Genomic DNA, 21,482 nt, shown 5'->3' on the forward strand with positions numbered 1-21,482 from the left:
CCTGTCGGAGTGGGTCCTTGGTCCTTGGACATGTACCTGTTGCTGTGCTCTTGCCACCCTTTGCCTGGCATAGCTAGGGTTTGAGAATCACCCTTGTGCAGATGCAGTTGGATATGAGGTGGACCAGGTAATTGGTGTTGACCAATCCCACCTTGACGTGCGTTCCGATGTCTGCAGGTTGGAATGTTAAGGCCCTGGAAGTGCCGCCATTTTGTCTTGTACTGCGCCACATGCCTGCTGCGTGACGACCGTTGCACAGGGACCAGTCTCCGCCTGTGCACTTGATTGCGAAGGCTCGGGCCTTCCCTGCACCTCAGGTAGGTACCTGCGAGGAGAAGTGCCCTCGGCCATAGCACCAGTAGTGCTGGTAACACGTTTAGGTGCCCCATCAGGATCAAGCTAGGTGTCAGAGCAGAGTGCCTCTGGGAGATCCCCGGTGCTAGAGCCTTGCGGTCCCTCAGCGGTAGGACCGGGAGGGTCCGTGGACCCCTCAGCCGGATGGCCGGTAGCTCCTCGAGCCTTGGTCCCCTTGCTAGTCTTAGGGCCTGGAAGGTATCTCCCACTTGAACGCTTCCAAGGGAAGAAGTCACCCTTGCGGGGTGCAGAGGTGAACAGGACACCTACTTTTGGCCTGGTCTTCCACCTTACGTACTCCTTTATGTTCTCTGGTGGTGATCTTGCGAACAGCCCCCTCCAATTGGCCAGGCGGTTCTTCAATGAAAGCACGCTGAGCAGCCGTCCCAGCCTTGGTCTGGACCAAGGCACTTGAGGCAGAGAGCACGTTGATCCGTCAATTAGGGCAGAACCCTCGCAGGCTGGACACCGGCTGAACCCCGACGTCGACATTCGTAGGGGAGGGGCGTGGCACCAAAGGACAGAGTACCTTAAACTTTAAAGAATTCACTATGGAAGAAAAAAGGGAAAAAATATCCCGGGGATGAGCGCGTGGAATTACAAAGGTGGAGGCCTAACCCAGGTGCGCCGGTGGAAATGGTTCGCTCCCATCGATGTGGAAAAGAGGACTGGGGAGTGGCACCGCTGGGCGGAGTTAAGGCAGCACATAAATCTAAATTTAAAGGTGTAGATATGTTTTTCTGGTGAACAAGGTTCTGTTTCCCGTCCCTAGCGAGGGACGCCCATACAGTATGAAGGAAAGGAGACGGGACGTAGTAGTATGTTTCAGAAGACAGCAATATGAACTGATTATTGAAAATATATGCTGGGGAGGGCTCCTTCAACCCACACTCAAATATTTACTCAAATTGACACTGAAAAATTCAGCAGCCACTGCATGAACTGACAGAACATTAATACTCCTCAAAACTAACAGGTGTGCAACTTCTAATTGTACATTACCGTGATAAACATTTCCACTACGAAAACAAATTAAACTATCGAGCTGTTTTTCTCTTCTATTAATTCCTTCAAGTTGAGGCACACCAAAATGTCTTCAGATAAATGTAATCCACTCTCATTACCAGAAACGATCTTATACAACATTTTTACTTACCTTTAAAAGACCTCTAACTTCTTGTTCAATAGCAGCTTGTGTTTCTGGGCTAAGTTTTGATGTATCCGAATAAGTCATGACTCCAAGCTACAGTAAGAGAGCATATAATTGAATTACAAAACAACTTGTGGAGGGGAGAAGGTTTGAACAATAGACTAATTTAGCAAAATTGCAACATTGAGCTAGTTTGACGCATTTGAAATTAGTTTAGTTACTTTCTACATTGGCTTGGTTTAATAATATTGGATGACCAAGGACAGAACCCAAACGCGGTACTAGATGACAAGGAATACTGTACCAAAATCACTGTTGGGAGACCCACGGCACAGGGGAACATATGTGTTGAACCGTAATGTCGGTCTGATTGTTGATTTACCACAATGTTCTGAAAAGGGATACTCAGACAAAAAAGTATTGAAGACCTTTTATTACACTTTCAGTGTACAAACCAAAGTTGAACATGTCAAGATAAAGATCTAACTTAAATGGAAGTGCCAGGGTGCTTATGTATCCAAGTAGTGAGGTAAAGGAAAGTGCCAGTCTCATCAGAACAGGACCTCACCCTCTTACTCCAAAGGGTTTCTACCAAAGCAATAGCCTGTCTCATCAAGTTCCAAACTCAAACAATCCCAGTCAAGTGGTGGGTGCTAATAGGTTGTTCTAAAGTTCTTTCAAAGTCCGAATCAAAAGGGTTACTTTTCAAGGAGGGTGTTCAAAGCTCCTTCCAGATTCAGATCTGTGGGGTGTCATCCTGTCCTAACCCTTAACACAGGCTGTAGACTTTCTCCATCTGTGGACCCACGGCTACTGGGCAGCCAGAGGTTTTCAGGGTTACCCTGTACCCAGTATACTAGGTGTTTTAAGGCAGCCTCCTTTCTGGAAGACAAGCAACAACTTCCAATCAGCATGGCAGGACGGCGCTTCTATGAGGTGTATTGCACCTTGGAGGGGTTTGGTGGAGAAACATGACCCAACTCTCCTTGTCCATATTCTATGACACATTTCATAGGTTATCAAGCAGGAACAATATTTGTGTAGGTCTTCTAAGCACTATGTCAGTGTTTCACATGCCTTGATGAAATCCACCAACAGGTTGCACTGCCAGCAACAGGAACTTACTCATTCTCTACTACTGCTCTTCAAGATGCATAATCTCAGTCAAGTACATACAGTGAAGGAGGTTCATACATTGAACATTCCAGAAGAATTCAAATCTGAATAACTCTGTACCCATAAAGCAGCAAAGAAGGAAGATTGCATACTAATGTGATACTAACAGTTGCCAACCATGAAGCGTTTGAGGAATTGTACAATTTAGAAGCAGTAGATTATTGGAGAGTAGAAGTCACTGTTAGTAACAAAAGCACGGGAGGAGAGTATGGTCCTATATTGATATAAATATGTACAAAGCGGTTATTAAGTGAAAACAAATGAAAGGAAAGTTAGACACTATGGGCCTCATTACGAGTGAGGCGGAACGGGTTAACGGGCTCCGCTAAAGGAGGCGGACCCGTTAAACCCGTTCCGCCTCATTACAAGCTCCCCTCGCGGGACCCAGTAAGTAACGCCTGGTCAAACCAGGCGTCCTTACCGGGTCCCGTGAGGGGAAGAGGGAGCAAACAATGGGCCGCTCGTAATCGACCCGTTGTTTGCACCCTCTCCCATTGAGCCCTATGGGGGCTCAGATGGGAATGGGGAAGGTCCAGGCCCGGGTTCCTGAAGGGAGGAATTACCGGGCCCTCCGAACTCGGAATGGCCTGGTAATTCCCCATTCTGGGAACCCGGACCCAATAGCGGCATGGCTACAGCCGAAGTCGTAATGAGGCCCTATATGTATTCTAACCCTTACAAAAGAGGGTTTATCAATATACGTGATATTGTAAAATAATTGAACAATGATCAGAAAGTCCAGCTGAAAGAATATTGTCAACTAATTTTCCCCATGTGTAATCATGAAGCAGTAAAATAATTTGATACTGGTGCCATATACAGAGGAAGTGTGTGTCTGCTTTATCAGGAGAATGTATTATTCTCCAATGCTCTAGGAATCCACAAGCGTCCTAAATACCTGACACATCATACCTATCTTTATGACTTAATAAGTCTGGCTTTCCTGAAAAATCTTTTACTGGATCTTGAACTCAATTCCAGTCTCCTTCTATCACAACTGGAGTCGATCTTACATCAAACAAAAGCCTTTTTAAATAAGAGAACAAACCTGCATTATGGATATTATGTGCATGCACAGACCCGATTACTAATTTATAAGAACTGTGAAGAATCGCGGGATTCAGCTACTTCTGCCCAGGGGGAGCTTTTCCTTGTGAGGCTGGGAGGTGGGCCCACTATGCAATACCCTCCCTAGGGGTAGAGGCATGCAGGACCTCACCAGGAGAGACTCCCACTTTGGGGACAAGGACTCCCGTTTCAAAGAGTAACTACATACGTTACTGACCCACAACCCACTTCCAACAGCTTCCATCCAAAGTACGCACAAAGAACCAATTAATGTATGTTACTGTGGTGCAGAAACATTAAGTTCATATGAAAAATAAATTAATACAATACTGTAGAAGATAGTCTGAGGCATGCAGATTGTAGGCAACAGAAAGAAAAGACTTGGAGGCTCTGCTGGGGAAGGCCCATCTAAGCGTCAATAAAAGAAGAGAAATCCTGTCAAAAGGGGAAGCCTGGAGGATTTGAATCAGCTGTGTGTGGAATTCTGAAGCAGACTGGGACGTGCAGCTGGCAAACAAGGAAACAATCTGGCGGGTGAAGGCAACGAGCGGACCGTGTGCAGGCAGAAGGGCTGGGGGACAGACACCTCTGACTGCATACAGAGTCATAATTGGTGGTGTGGCGGAGAGTCATGGATTGTTCAGTCCAAGAACGATGCCAAGACTACAGACAGGTTTCCGACACAGAGTCCATGCAGAGAATGAGTGAGAGAAGTCGAGAGACAAGAAGCCAACCAGATGAACAGAAGGAAGCATCCCGTCCGGATCGCAGGCAGGAGACCCGGGAGGGATAACATACAAAACAAGCATAATAATCATACTCATCCCAGTGACGAATGCATCCCAATATTCCCTAAGTTGAGTGCGACGTTATATGGGGACATTGATAAGAAAGAACAAACAGTGGTAAACAAAGAGAATTATTACTGGTACTCTCATACTTGTCCCAGTAATAAGAAAGAGGTGAAGAGAAGCTAGAATCATTATAGATTCCCTCATACTGGTCCCAGTAATAACAAACAGGTGAAGAGAAGTGTGAATCATTACTGGTATCCTCATACTCGTCCCAATGGAACTAAAGAAGTAGAAACAGAAGAGAATCGTTACTGGAACATTCATGCTAACCCCAGTAAAACCAAAGAAGTGAATGCAGGAGATAATCCTTTTGGGAATGTGTATACTAGGTCTCTGTGATCATCAAGAGAAAGACGAGCAAGAGTTTTTGAGAATTCTTATGACTGGCCCAGCAAGGAGAAACAGCGGACATGGTCTATAGAAAAAAAAAACAAGTGTACTAAATAAAGAGCAAGCGAAGAATAACTTCAGAAGGGGAAAGCAAGGTGTTAAGGATACAAGAAAACACTGTGTGATCTCGTAAAAATAGTGGCCAAGAATTAGCTAGGATTACGTTACTAAAGTGACTGTGCTGAAATGCAGAAAACAGGAGAAATTAGGCATTCTCCTGTGCTTAAGCTGTTTTGATAGTGGAAGGGACAGAATAGTTTAGCTTTAGACAGAGGACAGATCTTTATTTTTGACTCACCCACGATTGACGAGCACCCTAGTTAGTGTTAGGCAGGGAAGTCCTATAGCTTCAGGATATTTGGGAGTTTGTCTTCTTTTTAATTTTGAAAAGTCTAGAAATGGAAGAAACACGTCTCAGTCCGTCTTCTGACATGCTGCAGAACCTATACTGAATATTACTAAAATGATCCACCCTTTTCACCATACTAAGTCTTAATAATCTTAGAGACTTTTGAAAAGAGATTGCCACTCTCACATTTCTTCCATTCCCCATCTTTTAAACAACTGTATATATCATGTTGTATATAACATCTACTACCCAATCTCTTCTTAATGTTTCTGCCTTTACCATCACAAGATGGGTTTCCTGAAATGCTAAGTGAGATGAACAAGTTACTTAACCCTGGTAACGTTCTTTTGATTGGATGTTCCGCCCACGTATTACTCATCTTATGATAATTATCTCTCTAGCTGCTTCGGAATTTGTTGTCGACAGGGGGCGCTATGTGCCGACCCATCGAGTCGATGTCCCTCAAGAGCCTCCGTTCGACTGTCGACGTCATCAGTAAAAGTAGCGCATGCAGCGCCCGTTGGCTTCAGTTCCGTTCCCCCCACACCCTAGAAGAGGGATTACCAGGCATACTATAGACCATAGGCTCCCAGAAAGCGTAAAGTGTAAGAACACGTAAATTGTACAGCGGGGTAGGCTGGGAGGGGTGAGGAGGTATACATGGGAGGAACATCCAACCGAAAGAACGCTACCAGGGGTAAGGAACTTGTTCTTCGAACAGATTGTGTCCTCCCACGTATTACTCATCTTATGATAGACTCCCAAAGCAGTAATAATTTGAGGTGGGAGTACAAATACAATTTTGTTCTAATCATGGGCCGAATGAAGGACTGCTTTTGAAAATTGTCCTCCCTGACAGGAAGATGAATTCAAACAGTAATGCCTCACAAAAGTGTGAATGGACGACCAAGTGGTCGCTGGACAAATGTCTTTGATTGGGACACCTCTTTGAAGAACAGCAGAGGTTGCCATGCCCCTTGTGGAATGTGCTCTTAGGCCATCCGGCGGATCCTTGCCCGGTAATCTGTAACATTCACCAATAGATATGCATATAGGGGGCACAGTCCCAAAAATGTTTTGTTTACGGGGAACCAATTCTCAAAAAGGGACGTTAATCAAGAGGCAAAAAATGGTGCATAAAGCATAGAGAATTGAAAAACCCCTCACTACTGGAACCCAGGGGGAAGTAGAGATTGGCCGATTATTATCACATACAACTTAACACCAAGAGTATGTCACATAAAAATACATTGCAAACAAACTCGTTAGGACTAGAGACAAAATGGAGCAAACTAAGAGAAAAATATGCATAAATCTTATTTTAATGATAAATATTAAAAACAATATATATTCATACAGTTGTGCATCACGGAAAAACACAAAAGACGACTGTCTATGTGATAGGACATACAATAGGTTAAGTGGAGAAATGATCAGTCCTCCTTTCACATTTAAAGAATTTGACTATAGCAGTTGTGCTTAAACGCTATTCGAGAAAGAGTGTCGACATGTTTCGGCCAGATGTCAGATTAGATACGTTCTCAGGTATCCATTTGGGAATAGGTGAAATGGCCGTCTTCAGGACAACAAATATCTTTGTGATGAAGCTGATGTGTAGTTTAGATAAGACATCGTGATCTACAAGAGTATATGCATAATTAGTTCATTGGACAAGATGCATCATTTTTAAAGATTGCAGTTGTCTTCTATTGGTAATGTTCACATCGTTTGCAATGTATGAAAAATATTTAAAAAGGCAGTACAAAAAAATCTATAGCCTATACACAGTAAAACAGGTGTTGTACACTTCAAAAATAAGACAACATAAAACATACGGATAACTCATAGTTGAGTGACAAATAAATCAGAACAATCTCTTACTTAATTCCACAGGGTCAAGTGTGCTGGAGTAGATGCAAACGTTCATCCATCTCAGAGTTATTTTACATACGTTTGGCAGCACGCTAGCGGCACAAATCGTAGGACCTATGGCAAGGTGTACCACATCCTTTTTTAAATAAAAATATAGAAAAAAGGGGGGAGGGAGAACATATAAAATTATGTTCACATATTTTGTTAAATGTCAAAGGTTTGTGATCATTTAATACAGGCAAACGTCTCGCATAGTTTAGATGTTTGAGAGGGTTTCCATAAAATTAGCTAATCATATTCAAAACTAAGCTTGAAGGGGACTTACAAATAGTTTAGTCACCAGCGTTCCTTCCACTATACTTTAACACTGCATCTTTTGATTATACAGAGGAACTGCATTTGGGGGTCAGAAATGGATGCAACCCGAGTTGTAGATATATGCCTTTCTGTGGATGGAAAACAAATGGCAAAAGAGCCAATAAATTGCTTATGTAAACCACACAAACAACTTTAAATGAAGGAAGATGCATAATGAATGTATACTAAGTAAATTACCTCGAGAAACTCCCATACATGGCTTCGGGAAGAGCTCTTATATGAGTCGTATTGGGAGACCGGGCATGTAGATGTCCCACTGACGGGTTTATTCGAATGTGCGACGTCCGTCGAGATCTAACAAATGTACATGCAAGAAACAGTTGATGAATCTGTGCGATATTACGAAGTGCCTACGTAGTGGGTTAAATTCAGAAGTAAAGTCGCCTCCATGTTAGTTTAAGGAGGCAGATACGGAAAAAAGGTCTAACAAAAGGAATGTTTAGTAAGAGAAAAACATTTTTACCTTGGTAGCCAGAGAGCCGGGATCAGTCGTTCGCTTCGGGTGTTGGCTAACCTCCAAATGGAGACAGTGTAAGCAGATTGGTTTTTAAAGTCCGAAAGCCAACGTGCGGTTGACGTGTATATTGTGTCGTGATCAACGCACTGCGCGCATGTGACCAAAGTCACATGATTTTCGATAACTAAAGGTGTGGTTTGGTTTTAAGGTGTACTACCCATATGCAAAAGCACCGTGATGGTAACCCACGGCAGCGGATAATGTATAGCGCATGCTATGGCTAGATGTATTGCTAAAACCATACAGTCAAGGTCATCCCAAAAGATCATCTTTAAAGACATCTGCGAGTCTTGAAGCGTCTAAATGAACGAGTATAGCGTTGTATTTACAGTGAGACCCAGATTAGGGGTCACTTGACAAAGTCAAAAGAAATTAAAAGAAATGAAAAGAAATTGTGAGGTGGCATGCCAGTGCCCATGCAGCCATCCGGCTGAAGGTCAAGATAGTTACAAGACGCAATGAGCTAGGATAAGAGATTGTTCCATTCAATGGATGAATTTAAACATTGATTGACCGTATTGAGGTTGTAGATCCATCTTTGTTCTGCCAGAGTTAGTGTCAGCTCTCTATTACCCCCTCTTGGTGAGGATGGAATTTTTGGATAACAAACCATAGTAACTCTGTGTGTTTATGATTAGCTATTGTGTAATGGGCAACTAGGGGTTTATTTTCAGTTTTATTTTTAAGACAGGATCTGTGTTCCCAGATTCTCTGTCTTATCATTCTACTGGTTTTTCCTATGTAAAGTAAATTGCAAGGGCATTTAATGCCATAGATGACCCATTGAGAAGCGCAATTTGAAAAAAACCTAAGGTTCCAGATTTTTCCGTTTAGGTCCAAAGTCTTGCAGTTGTTTGTTAGAGAGCAAACTGAGCAGTGCCCACATTTATAGTGGCCTAAAACTGTTGGAAGGTTCCAGAGGGTAGTTTGAATCGAAAGCGTTGGTTCCTTGTGGTAAGTATGGACTAGCATGTCCCTCATATTTCTTTGGCGTTTGAAGGCAAACCTCGGTTGTATCGGACTGAAATCTTCGGTAGCTAAAAGATGCCAATGTTTCTTTATTGTTCTTCGTAAGGCATTGCTAATAGGACTAAATGTACTTGCGCATGTAATTCTTTCTTCTGAGATAGTGGGCTCTGGATGCAGACATCTGTCTCTAATAGTGTGTTTGGCTCTTTTATATGCTCTGTTGATGAATTTTCTTGGGTAGCCCCTGTTGATAAGCCGCTGTTTAAGGTCCTTTCCTTCTAAGATAAAATCACTGTCCTCAGAGCAGTTTCTTCTTACTCTGAGGAATTGACCTACTGGTAGATTTTCACAAAGGCTTCGTGGATGAAAGCTATTGAATCTTAAAAGTGTGTTTTTATCAGTTGGTTTTCGAAATAACTTCGTTTTCAAAAGACCAGTGGCCGTTTTGTACATTGACAGGTCAAGAAAGGGGATGGCTTTTAAGTCGTACGACATAGTGAACTTAATATGAGGATTGTGATTATTAAGCTACTCAAGAAAGGATTGAAGAAGGATAGTATCCCCTTTCCAAATAAGGAACACATCGTCAATGTAGCGTAACCACTTGACGATGTGATGCCTAAATGAATTGGTGGGGTCATAAACAGAGGTGGACTCAAAGTTGGCCATAAAAAGGTTAGCCAAATCTGGGGCGAATGTAGCCCCCATACTTGTGCCATGGATTTGTTTGTAAAATGTCCCCTCGTATAGGAAGAAATTTTCAGTGAGAGCCAATAGCTTTCATCCTCGAAGCCTTCATGAAAATCTACCAGTGGGTCAATTCCTCAGAGTAAGAAGAAACTGCTCTGAGGACAGTGATTTTATCTTAGAAGGAAAGGACCTTAAACAGCGGCTTATCAACAGGGGCTACCCAAGACAATTCATCAACAGAGTATATAAAAGAGCCAATAGCTTTCATCCTCGAAGCCTTCCTGAAAATCTACCAGTGGGTCAATTCCTCAGAGTAAGAAGAAACTGCTCTGAGGACAGTGATTTTATCTTAGAAGGAAAGGACCTTAAACAGCGGCTTATCAACAGGGGCTACCCAAGAAAATTCATCAACAGAGCATATAAAAGAGCCAAACACACTATTATAGATTTCATTCCGATACAACCGAGGTTTGCCTTCAAACGCCAAAGAAATATGAGGGACATGCTAGTCCATACTTACCCAAAGGAACCGACACTTTCGATTCAAACTACCCTCTGGAACCTTCCAACAGTTTTAGGCCACTATAAATGTGGGCACTGCTCAGTTTGCTCTCTAACAAACAACTGCAAGACTTTGGACCTAAACAGAAAAATTTGGAACCTTAGGTTTTTTTCAAATTGCGCTTCTGAATGGGTATTCTATGGCATTAAATGCCCTTGCAATTTACTTTACATAGGAAAAACCAGCAGAATGATAAGACAGAGAATCTGTGAACACATATCCTGTCTTAAAAATAAAACTGAAAATAAACCCCTAGTTGCCCATTACACAATAGCTAATCATAAACACATAGAGTTACTATGGTTTGTTATCCAAAACATTCCATCCTCACCAAGAGGGAGTAATAGAGAGATGACACTAACTCTGGCAGAACAAAGATGGATCTACAACCTCAATACGGTCAATCAAGGTTTAAATTCATCCATTGAATGGAACAATCTCTTATCCTAGCTCATTGCGTCTTGTAACTATCTTGACCTTCAGCCGGATGGCTGCATGGGCACTGGCATGCCACCTCACAATTTCTTTTAATTTCTTTTAATTTCTTTTGACTTTGTCAAGTGACCCCTAATCTGGGTCTCACTATAAATACAACGCTATACTCGTTCATTTAGACGCTTCAAGACTCGCAGATGTCTTTAAAGATGATCTTTTGGGACGACCTTGACTGTATGGTTTTAGCAATACATCTAGCCATAGCATGCGCTATACATTATCCGCTGCCATGGGTTACCATCACGGTGCTTTTGCATATGGGTAGTACACCTTTAAACCAAACTACACCTTTAGTTATCGAAAATCATGTGACTTTGGTCACATGCGATCAGTGTGTTGATCACGACACAATATACACGTCAACCGCACATTCGCTTTCGGACTTTAAAAACCGATCTGCTTACACTGTCTCCATTTGGAGGTTAGCCAACACCCGAAGCGAACGACTGATCCCGGCTCTCTGGCTACCAAGGTAAAAATGCTTTTCTCTTACTAAACATTCCTTTTGTTAGACCTTTTTTCCGTATCTGCCTTCTTAAACTAACATGGAGGCGACTTTACTTCTGAATTTAACCCACTAGGTAGGCACTTTGTAATATCGCACAGATTCATCAACTGTTTCTTGCATGTATATTTGTTAGATCTCGACGGACGTCGCACATTCGAATAAACCCGTCAGTGGGACATCTACATGCCCGGTCTCCCAATACGACTCATATAAGAGCTCTTCCCGAAGCCATGTATGGGAGTTTCTCGAGGTAATTTACTTAGTATACATTCATTATGCATCTTCCTTCATTTAAAGTTGTTAGTGTGGTTTACATAAGCAATTTATTGGATCTTTTGCCATTTGTTTTCCATCCACAGAAAGGCATATATCTACAACTCGGGTTGCATCCATTTCTGACCCCCAAATGCAGTTCCTCTGTATAATCAAAAGATGCAGTGTTAAAGTATAGTGGAAGGAACGCTGGTGACTAAACTATTTTTAAGTCCCCTTCAAGCTTAGTTTTGAATATGATTAGCTAATTTGTTATTCCTCAATTCATTTTATGGAAACCCTCTCAAACATCTAAACTATGCGAGACGTTTGCCTGTATTAAATGATCACAAACCTTTGACATTTAACAAAATATGTGAACATAATTTTATATGTTCTCCCTCCCCCCTTTTTTCTATATTTTTATTTAAAAAAGGATGTGGTACACCTTGCCATAGGTCCTACGATTTGTGCCGCTAGCGTGCTGCCAAACATATGTAAAATAACTCTGAGACGGATGAACGTTTGCATCTACTCCAGCACACTTGACCCTGTGGAATTAAGTAAGAGATTGTTCTGATTTATTTGTCACTCAACTATGAGTTATCCGTATGTTTTATGTTGTCTTATCTTTGAAGTGTACAACACCTGTTTTACTGTGTATAGGCTATAGATTTTTTGTACTGCCTTTTTAAATACTTTTCATACATTGCAAACGATGTGAACATTACCAATTGAAGACAACTGCAATCTTTAAAAATTATGCATCTTGTCCAATGAACTAATTATGCATATACTCTTGTAGATCACGATGTCTTATCTAAACTACACATCAGCTTCAACACAAAGAAATTTGTTGTCCTGAAGATGGCCATTTCACCTATTCCCGAATGGATACCTGAGAACGTATCTAATCTGACATCTGGTCGAAACATGTCGACACTCTCTTTCTCGAATAGCGTTTAAGCACAACTGCTATAGTCAAATTCTTTAAATGTGAAAGGAGGACTGATAATTTCTCCACTTTCCCTATTATATGTCCTATCACATAGACAGTCTTTTGTGTTTTTCCGTGATGCACTACTGTACGAATATATATTGTTTTTAATATTTATCATTAAAATAAGATTTATACATATTTTTCTCTCTTAGTTTGCTCCATTTTGTCTCTAGTCCTAATGAGTTCGTTTGCAATGTATTTTTATGTGACATACTCTTGGTGTTGTTAAGCTGTATGTGATAATAATCGGCCAATCTCTACTTCCCCCTGGGTTCCAGTAGTGAGGGGTTTTTCAATTATCTGTGCTTTATGCACCATTTTATGCCTCTTGATTAACATTCACCAATAGCCAGGATGATCCAGCTGGATATGGTTTGTTTTGTAACTGCTAGACCCAATTTGGGACCAATACAGTCAATGAATAATTGGTAATTTTGATAAACTTTTGTCATTCTAGATATTTAAAAATGGAGAGCCCTTTTTGGGTCCAGTCTATGTAATCTCTGCTCCTCCTTTCCTGGATGGGGAGGTGGATAGAACGTTGGTAAAGTGATTTTTTGCGACAGGTGGAAGTCGGAGACTACCTTAAGCAAGAATGAAGGTTTCACCTTGAGAATAACCTTGTCTTTATGGAAAACTATATGTGGAGGGTTTACAGGAAGGAGGCTGCAACTCGCTTAACCTGCAAGCTGACGTTATTGCAATAAGCAAAACAATTTTGAATGTTAAGTCTTAATGGGCATGAGTGTAAAGGCTCAAAAGGAATGCATGCTAAAAATCTTTCCAGATTGAGATTCCATACATGGCCATTGAATGGAACTGGTGGAAATACATTAGTAAGGCCTTTTGGGAATTTAACAATCGGAGGGATCTTAAAATATGAATCCTCCTCTGAAGAGTGCTTAAAAATAGATAGCGCCGCCAGGCAGTGTTCCCTCTAAGCTGTGCGCATGTGCGCTTGCCCAGCTTCCTTCTGGGTGCTGCTCAGAAGATTTTTAACAGCGGAGACAGACAATTCTCACCTATTCAGAAATATATATTTCTTTTTAAAATAATTTTATTGGTTTACTTACAAACCTTTAAAATAAAAACCATTCCTTATTATTACTCGTTACATCTGTTTACAACATGTTTGTTTCTCAACTCGCAGCTTTATCTTCATTATTACGGTCTCAATAGACATTACTCTGAGGTGCAAATCAGAGTGTCTACAACAGTCAAGAATATCTTTAAGACAGTTGCCGCTTTTCAATTATCGCCAGAAAATATGTCGGTGGCAATATCAGTTTCATGTCTGTGCCATTGAACACTTGTTGCCCCCAACTTTCCGCGTTAAGAGATGGATGAGATTCACTCCATACGCCCAGGTATCGAGTTCTTTCTGTTCACAAGACAGTGCAGAATAACACCAGATGTTTTAAAGTTTCAGGTTCTTGTGTACACCAGCGACACTTCGGATCCAGGTCCGCGTTTAACGACCATGCTCGTAGGCCTTCCTTTGTTTTGAACATATTAAGTCGGAAACACATGAATAATCGTCTGGCATTTGGATCTGGGAATAAATCAATGTATTTTTGCAAAGTGTTGAAAGCACGGGCTTCAGGTGGAACTTCGCTCAATGATTTAGATGCACCCCCTTTGGGTGCAAGTCTGATCCCAATCCGTCCGCCAGATTTTTATTTTTGCTGCATCGGGATTGCCATGAAGCAGCTCTGGAGTAATATCATATTCATCCATCAAATTTTCGCATTGTTTCAGCCACAATGCAAATAACCCCTGGGGCTGATGAGGTGGCGCTGTGAAAGATTTCAAATTGCGGAATTTGTTTGCATGCTTTTGTTTTCCGATATAACGACAGCAAGTTCCAACAAACTTGTGCGTGGATGGATATTAACGGTAGTTCATATCGAATGGTGGCTGACGATATTCCTTTCAGTAAACCTAGTACTTTGGTCCAGTAGATGTACTCGAGCGTGGACCATAGCTCCCACGAGCAACCCAGGGCATTATCGGCCCCGTACGTTAGTACTGGTATTACCTTTTGATTATAAAATCGTAGCACAGGTTTCAGGGAGAACTTGCGAAATCTCTTTTTTTAGCACTAAGGCCTGGATCGCCAGTTGTTTACATTTGCATTTTGTCGCCGTTGCCCAAGGTTCATCATCAATACACAAACCGATGGTCATGGCCAGGTATTTTACACTGGATGCTATCTGCAGATTTTCATGCCCCATAGACCAAGATAGACGCGTTGCCCGACATGTCCTTCTCCCTTTGAGGTTTTTAAGGACAAGTAGTTCACACTTTTTTGTGTTAAGTAGGTGATTTTAGCCACATATTGTTGAACTGCGTCAATTTTTCTTTGCAAACCAATTGGTGTTGAGTCCAGCAATATGAGGTCGTCAGCGTATAAAAGCCAACTCAGATGGGATCTATGCATTTTTGGGGGAAAAGATTTTGCCTCCTCGATGGTAATTCCAAAGTCCGATATGAATAGGCTGAATATCGCAGCTGCCAAGGGGCAGCCCTGCTTGACTCCTTTAAATGTTTTGATCGGTGCTGACAGGGTGCCAGATTGATCCAAGCGTATCCTGATAGAAGTATCAGTGTGCAGTTTTTATTGCCGCCATGAGGTCTTCCGGGCAGCCCCACGTGCGCATTTTGCTCCATAGTAATCCCCTGTCAATCGTGTCAAACGCATAAGAGAAGTCAATGAAGGCGAGATATGTTGTTTTTCAGCTCTTATCGCCTCCATTTTCAATAGATTTCATATCAGCAGATTCAGCGAACAGCCAACCTGTTTGACAAAGCCGGTCTGTGACGTCTAGATGTTTTGAAATTTTGGCCCATTTTACTAGTTTAGTTTGTAACATGGTTCCATAGATCTTCCCTAAGACGTCTAGTAATGCAACTGGGCGGTAGTTTTTCGGGCAAGTTCTGTCTCCTTTTTTAAACACCGGCACAATCACAGCCGATTTCCAAGACTTGGGTGTTTGACACTGATCATTTATTCTCTGAAAGAGGGCTGCACAAACATTTGCCCATCGTTCAGGTTGTTGTTTGATCGTGAAGTTTGTGAAGCCGTCTGGACCAGGGGCATGTGAATCGTTTGCTTTCGTAATTATTCTCATGATCTCATCTTTGGGAAAAGTTAAGGCCCATTTTTTGATGGTTGGAACAAACGAGTTTGAGGAACTTTCGTTGGCTTTGTAAAGCTCATTAAAGTGAGCTATCCATGCTGTTTCCGGAACCATGGATACCTGCAGAGCCGATGAGGGGCTTGTGTGTCGTTGATGATATTCCAGAAGGCTATAGTACTCTTGTTTAGGGGACATTCTGACATTCGCTCTGAATCTCTTTGTAACATTAGGCTTTTGTGTGATTGAATCCAATTTTTGTATCTTTGTTTGGCAGCCTTCATCTTTGGTCCGCTTGTGTCGGTGTCAGCAGACCGAGCTTGGCGAATTGTCCGTCTCATCAGTCGTTTTTGAACTAATATGTCCAAATCAAAACAGTGAAGATGTTTCATGTTCGCATGTTTGCATCCACCATTGTTTGTTTTAAAGTCTGCCAGTAAGTGTGCATATTCAAGCGTAGTCCCTCCACTACAATATTGGTTAGATAACAGAATTACCTCATCTTCTGCGAACCTTAATCTCACTCTGCTTGCTTCCACCTTGATTTTCTGTGACCATTTTGCTTTAACAAATCCCTCAGCGTTCCAGAATTCCATGATTAACATGTCATGGTCACTATTTTCTTTTTGGCACACTTTTAGAGTTTTCACCCGTTGGTGGAGATCCGCTGATACAAAAATATCAATTGTAGAGCCATGATTCTCGCGATTCCATGTCAGAGCAGGTGGTATGTCTCCTAATGTACATCCATTTAACATTTGTACATTTCTTGCACTCATTTCCTTCATCGGGTTTGATGATAAGTTTTTACTCTGAGCTATCTTCAAATTAAAGAGATCGATATTCAAGTCACCGCAGAGTATTATATTGGTACCCTTTTGTTCAACGAGTAGGCGATCTATGATGGTTGAGACTACGTCAAACTCTTGTTGCCCCGCTCTTCTGTGGTTCCAATAAACCTTTATTACAGTCATTTGTTCTGTTATTTTGGACCTACCGTCCAATTTTCCAATCGTTGACTCTTGGATGTATGGAGAGTGATTTATTGAGTTAAGCATGTCGAAACCTGTAGAGCTTCTTACCATTGGAGTAGCACTCAGCCAGGTCTCTTGTAGGCAAGCAATGGATAGGTCACCCAGCCATTCTCTGTTAAACAGGTGACCAAAACCCTGCATATTCCAAGAACCTAGGGTGAGATATTGCAAGGCCTGTTCCTTCTGGCATTATTGTGGTTGATTGATGTTTAACGTTGCAGCTAACCATTCCCAGTTTTGAGTTGGTTCTTGCATGTTGTTGTCTGGCGGTGGTTTGACCGTACATCCATCTGTTAGTGTTTGGCCTTGTATGGCTATACTTATTTTTTCAAACTAGTCTACTGATTCTGGACTTCGATCTTTCGCAAACTAAACTTGTTTCTTTCTAGTGGTCTCTGTGTTTTGCATCGGCACGTCCTCTCTAACATTGTTGCAAGATGATAATGTAGATTTTACCGACCAGTTAAAGGAAGATTTGCACAGTCCCAGTGAAGGAAAATGCAAGGCAGCTGTGCGCTCTGGTGTATAGTATGCCGTCTCTCTAACATTTGTTTGAACTGTTGGCTGGGCATCTTGTAACTTGTAGACCTCAAAGCCCAAAGAAAATAGAGAGACACTAGCATCCAGAATCGATGTAGCAATTAAAGGCGAAGCTATATGGATCACTACTTTATCATTTCACCACTCGTCTGGAAATTCAACGATCTGCAGGTCCTCAGTGTTGATTGCAAAATTTAATAAGACAAGCCACAGAAATTGAAATGTGCCTTCTCTTAAAATAAGCAACTAGTCTTGTTATTCTGCTAATTTGCATTGCACTACTATGCAGGGGTGACCGTAAACACCTAAAATTCCCAACAGCAATATACACACGAGGTTAAAAATGAATATGAAAAACTGGCTCCATGAACAGAAGAATCTAAATATGCCTGCCCACATTAGCCAAATAATGTTCCCGCCCCTCCCATGACTCCTAAGCTCGATTATACCACACTTTGACCTTATGACTAACTTCTGCCCCAGAACACATCAAGATAGTACCACACAACCTTGACGACTCCTCTCTTGGCTCTGCAAAAGGTTAGCAGATGTGTACCTACATCCACTGGTTTTATGCTTGTTGTAATATGAATAATGTTCACATTTTCCCAGAATGCCAGAATTTGTTACTCATTGTGCCTTACCAAAAGCGTCACCTACACGATACAATCGAACTACCAGCTACACTATCGGGGACTGACTGTAAGTAAGCAGGCTTTTGAGAAGACAAATGAGATGCTCAGTATCTCCTACTTTAGCATTACTAACATTACCCTAGAAGTGGAGAGCAACATTGCAATATCATTTACTTTGCCTACAAGGGATAATGGGTATGGACTTTGCCTGGGATTACTCGTCCATAGTATCAGGGCACCAGATATTCAGACAGGAGAATGCTTTTCACACAAGTGTACAGAGTTCCTTTGGGCATAGACTGTCACATATTATATGGTAACTTGCTGCTATGCAAAAACAGTTTCAGCGAACACTGTGTAATCCTACATAATGATATAAGGGTGGGGTATGCTGCAAACAGTCTAGTATGCACTGCAAAAGAACTGCTTACATGCAGATTCATGACATTCTTAAAATGCGCATAATATGTTGAGGCATTAAATATGCCTTGCTTGAAAAGTATTGGGGGGTCTGCAAATATCCCAGTGAGTGTTTACTGTTAAAATCCCTCACTTTTTACAGTGCTCTATCAATTAGTAATGAAGGCTAGCACAGGGGCCCGGGGAAGGGTATGGGTGGAAGAGCTCAGGTTATCACTCCTTGCGGGTGATGAACAAAGCAGCACATTTCAAAAACAAAGTCAGACGTTTCGGCAGTATACTTTTTAAAAACATTTTTTTAATTTTTGTTCAGAGAAAGGTACAACAAGACCAAACTGGCCAGCGGCTAGCGAATCACAGCATGATATAACAACATAGATGAACATTTAAAATATGCACTACACATTTGCACTTTGTTTGACAGTACTAGAGCGGTGACGATGGATTGTCCTCTTCATCAGATAGCATATTACATAGATAGAGCCTGAACAGCGTCCATATGTCTTTAGGGCGGCATCTCAATGGCAATGTAATGATAAATTGTTCTTCAAGTTCATTAACCATCGACAGGTCTTTCAAGAAGTCCTGTCGCCTGGGAGGATCTGTGGACTTCCAACATTTCAACATATTTCGCTTCGCAACCACACACGCTAAATTGAACAATCGTCTAGTGGTAGTTGCAGCTTTACCAATATCCCCAAAAAAGTATTTCCGCGGGGAGGGCGTAGCAGGTATTGCCGTAATGTCTTCCAGAATCTCCGCCACCTCCCCCCAGAATTTAGTTATCGGTGGGCAGGCCCAATACATATGATAGGAGTCTGCGTCAGGGGCCTCACATTTAGGGCATTTCCCCGTTGTTAGGCAGAAACCTGTGCAGTTCCCTCAGGGACCACTGCAAAAGATTTAGGACTACAGGTGGTTGGTAGTAAACCCAATTGGTAGCAGTCTGTACCACCCAGATTTACCTGGTAGCTGGTGCTGAGCAGTCAGACTTCTCTCAAGATGAGTTAGGCAGTATATAGAGTATACACAATAGGTACAGACAGACAGTAGCACAAGCAAACACGGACCAGAGCTTTGGTGTAAAAGTATATAATTATTTATTTGAAGACACACTTGCAAATTACACTAGCACAAAGAGAGATAACTAAATTCAACACACAGTCACTATTATATATATATATATATATATATATATATATATATATATATATATATACACAACCCGAATTACTTATTCGACAAGCCTTAATGAGAAACACCACTTATTTTCAGACAGAGGTGAGCGCTTAACATAAGATGGCACTCTAATAAGTTATTAAAAAGGGAGGGAAAAAAGGCAGAGTTATCAAAGCACACAATATCCAATACTTTTCAAAGAACCACAGTGAGGCAGGTTAGGCAAAGTCTACTGGGGAGCAAGGACGTTCAAATGCCAAGGCCACTCTTAGAGAGAGCAAGCAAAGTGTGTCCAGGATCACACAGTGGGGTTATGCCCAAAGAGTCTTTGTAGAAAGTTCGCAAAAGATTGAAATCAAGTCAGGAAAAGTTAGTTAACAGGCCCCAGGCTAGCCCAGGTTAGAAAGTCGGGGATTTACTGTCACCCCGAACGATCTGTCGCAAGGGAAGCCAGGCGGGACACAGTACCTGAAAGTGGGAAGAACACTCCAGCGGGGGCAGTTGTTCCTGGCAGCGGGCGCAAGTCAGTGTTTCGTCCAGAAGAAGAGGTCTCAACGTGGAGGAAAGCTGAAGGTCGTTGCGATGCCAGGGAAGAAACCAGGCGCGGAGTTTCCCGGTTACAAGGTACCACCCTGTTCTTCGCGGTAGTGGTGATCTGTGGTATTCCGGTTGCTGGGGTGCTTGGCACGGGCAAGGCGGCCACAAGATGGTCCAGGAAGGCGAAAAGACGGGCAAAACTGGTTATCCCCACCAGTCAAAGGAAGAAGACTCTCCGGACTGGAGATCTCGTCGTCGGGAAAAGTGGTGTGACGGTTCCGCAGGGCTCCACTGGTGGTGTCGTCATTGCAGGTTGGCTGGGCTTCTCCCTCCTCGGATTCTTTAGGTCCTGTGCCGACTTCTGAAGTTCCAGTCCCCAAAGCCCTGCTTTTATGCAGAAAACCCCCATTCATTCAGCCTAGCTGTCAATCAAACATGCTAAGTGGTGAGCCGGGCGGCTCACCACTTGGGCCAATCACACAAGAATGCGACTTGAGTTGCCGAGGCAACTCGGTCCAGGGTGCCTAAACCCCCTCCCACACCCCCTGTGGTACCCAGACAGTGTGGCACCACTTTTGGAGGCTTCTGTGGAGAAGCCCGCCAAAAAGTGGAACAAAGGGCTCGACTTGGGTTGGAGTCACAGAAGCGAACACAAACGCCATTTTGGAACCAAATTTCGGCAAAAATTACCAACCGGTGAATTAGTATTAATTTAATAAACCGGCGGTATGTTCGAGGCTATATTAAAAAAGCGGTAGCCTCGAACAATGGGAAAATCCCATAGGAATATATTCGCGGTCAAATATAAAAAGTAGTATCCACTGCCACCAGCCAAAACTCGGTCGGGGGGGACTGGACAGTGACCCCTCGAACAACAGACCCGGGGCAATTGAATTGCCCCGACCAGTACATCCACAATATGATGGTTTGTACTGGTTCTGTTCACAATTTGAGACTAGTAAAGCCAATGGTGACTTCACATGCCCTGGGAGACAGTAGTCAGTCCCAGGGTATGGAGTCTATGTTTGGGGGTCGCTACGACACCCCTGGGTTACGGCACGGAGGGTGCTGTGTAACCCACATACCAAAAACACATGAAGCTCTATGGGGTAAAGGACCGCATAGCCCATAAAACACATACAAAGTCAAAGGAACACCTTAAATCATGTCTAAGAGTGGGAGGAAGAGTCTCACTCTTAGCAGGAGAAACAAATAAACCCCAAAAATCCAGCAAAGCTGCTGGGGGACTAACTAGGTTTGGGAAATTAGCCTTTACAGAGAATTATCCCTAACACCCGTGTGGCCCTGCACAAAATTGGCTAACTTGGCTGGGGTATAGTGCAACTGGTTCAGAACTTTAAACTGAATAAGACGTAGCCCTGAGTTCATGGATACACATTTAGTCAACTGGCAGTA

General features: G+C 42.4%; 1 protein-coding gene across 1 annotated transcript in view; it reads right to left on the reverse strand.

The window, feature by feature from the left end:
• YME1L1 (YME1 like 1 ATPase) overlaps nucleotides 1–21,482 on the reverse strand; it is a 1,167,043-nt gene that overhangs the window by 68,682 nt on the left and 1,076,879 nt on the right. The window contains exon 18 of the mRNA XM_069648114.1: nucleotides 1,511–1,597. Within this exon, the coding sequence (XP_069504215.1) occupies nucleotides 1,511–1,597 (87 nt within the window). The remainder of the gene's footprint in view (nucleotides 1–1,510; nucleotides 1,598–21,482) is intronic.

The sequence above is a fragment of the Ambystoma mexicanum genome, chromosome 2q, assembly GCF_040938575.1.
Source record: "Ambystoma mexicanum isolate Mex_15411 chromosome 2q, UKY_AmexF1_1, whole genome shotgun sequence".
Lineage (NCBI taxonomy): Eukaryota > Metazoa > Chordata > Amphibia > Caudata > Ambystomatidae > Ambystoma > Ambystoma mexicanum.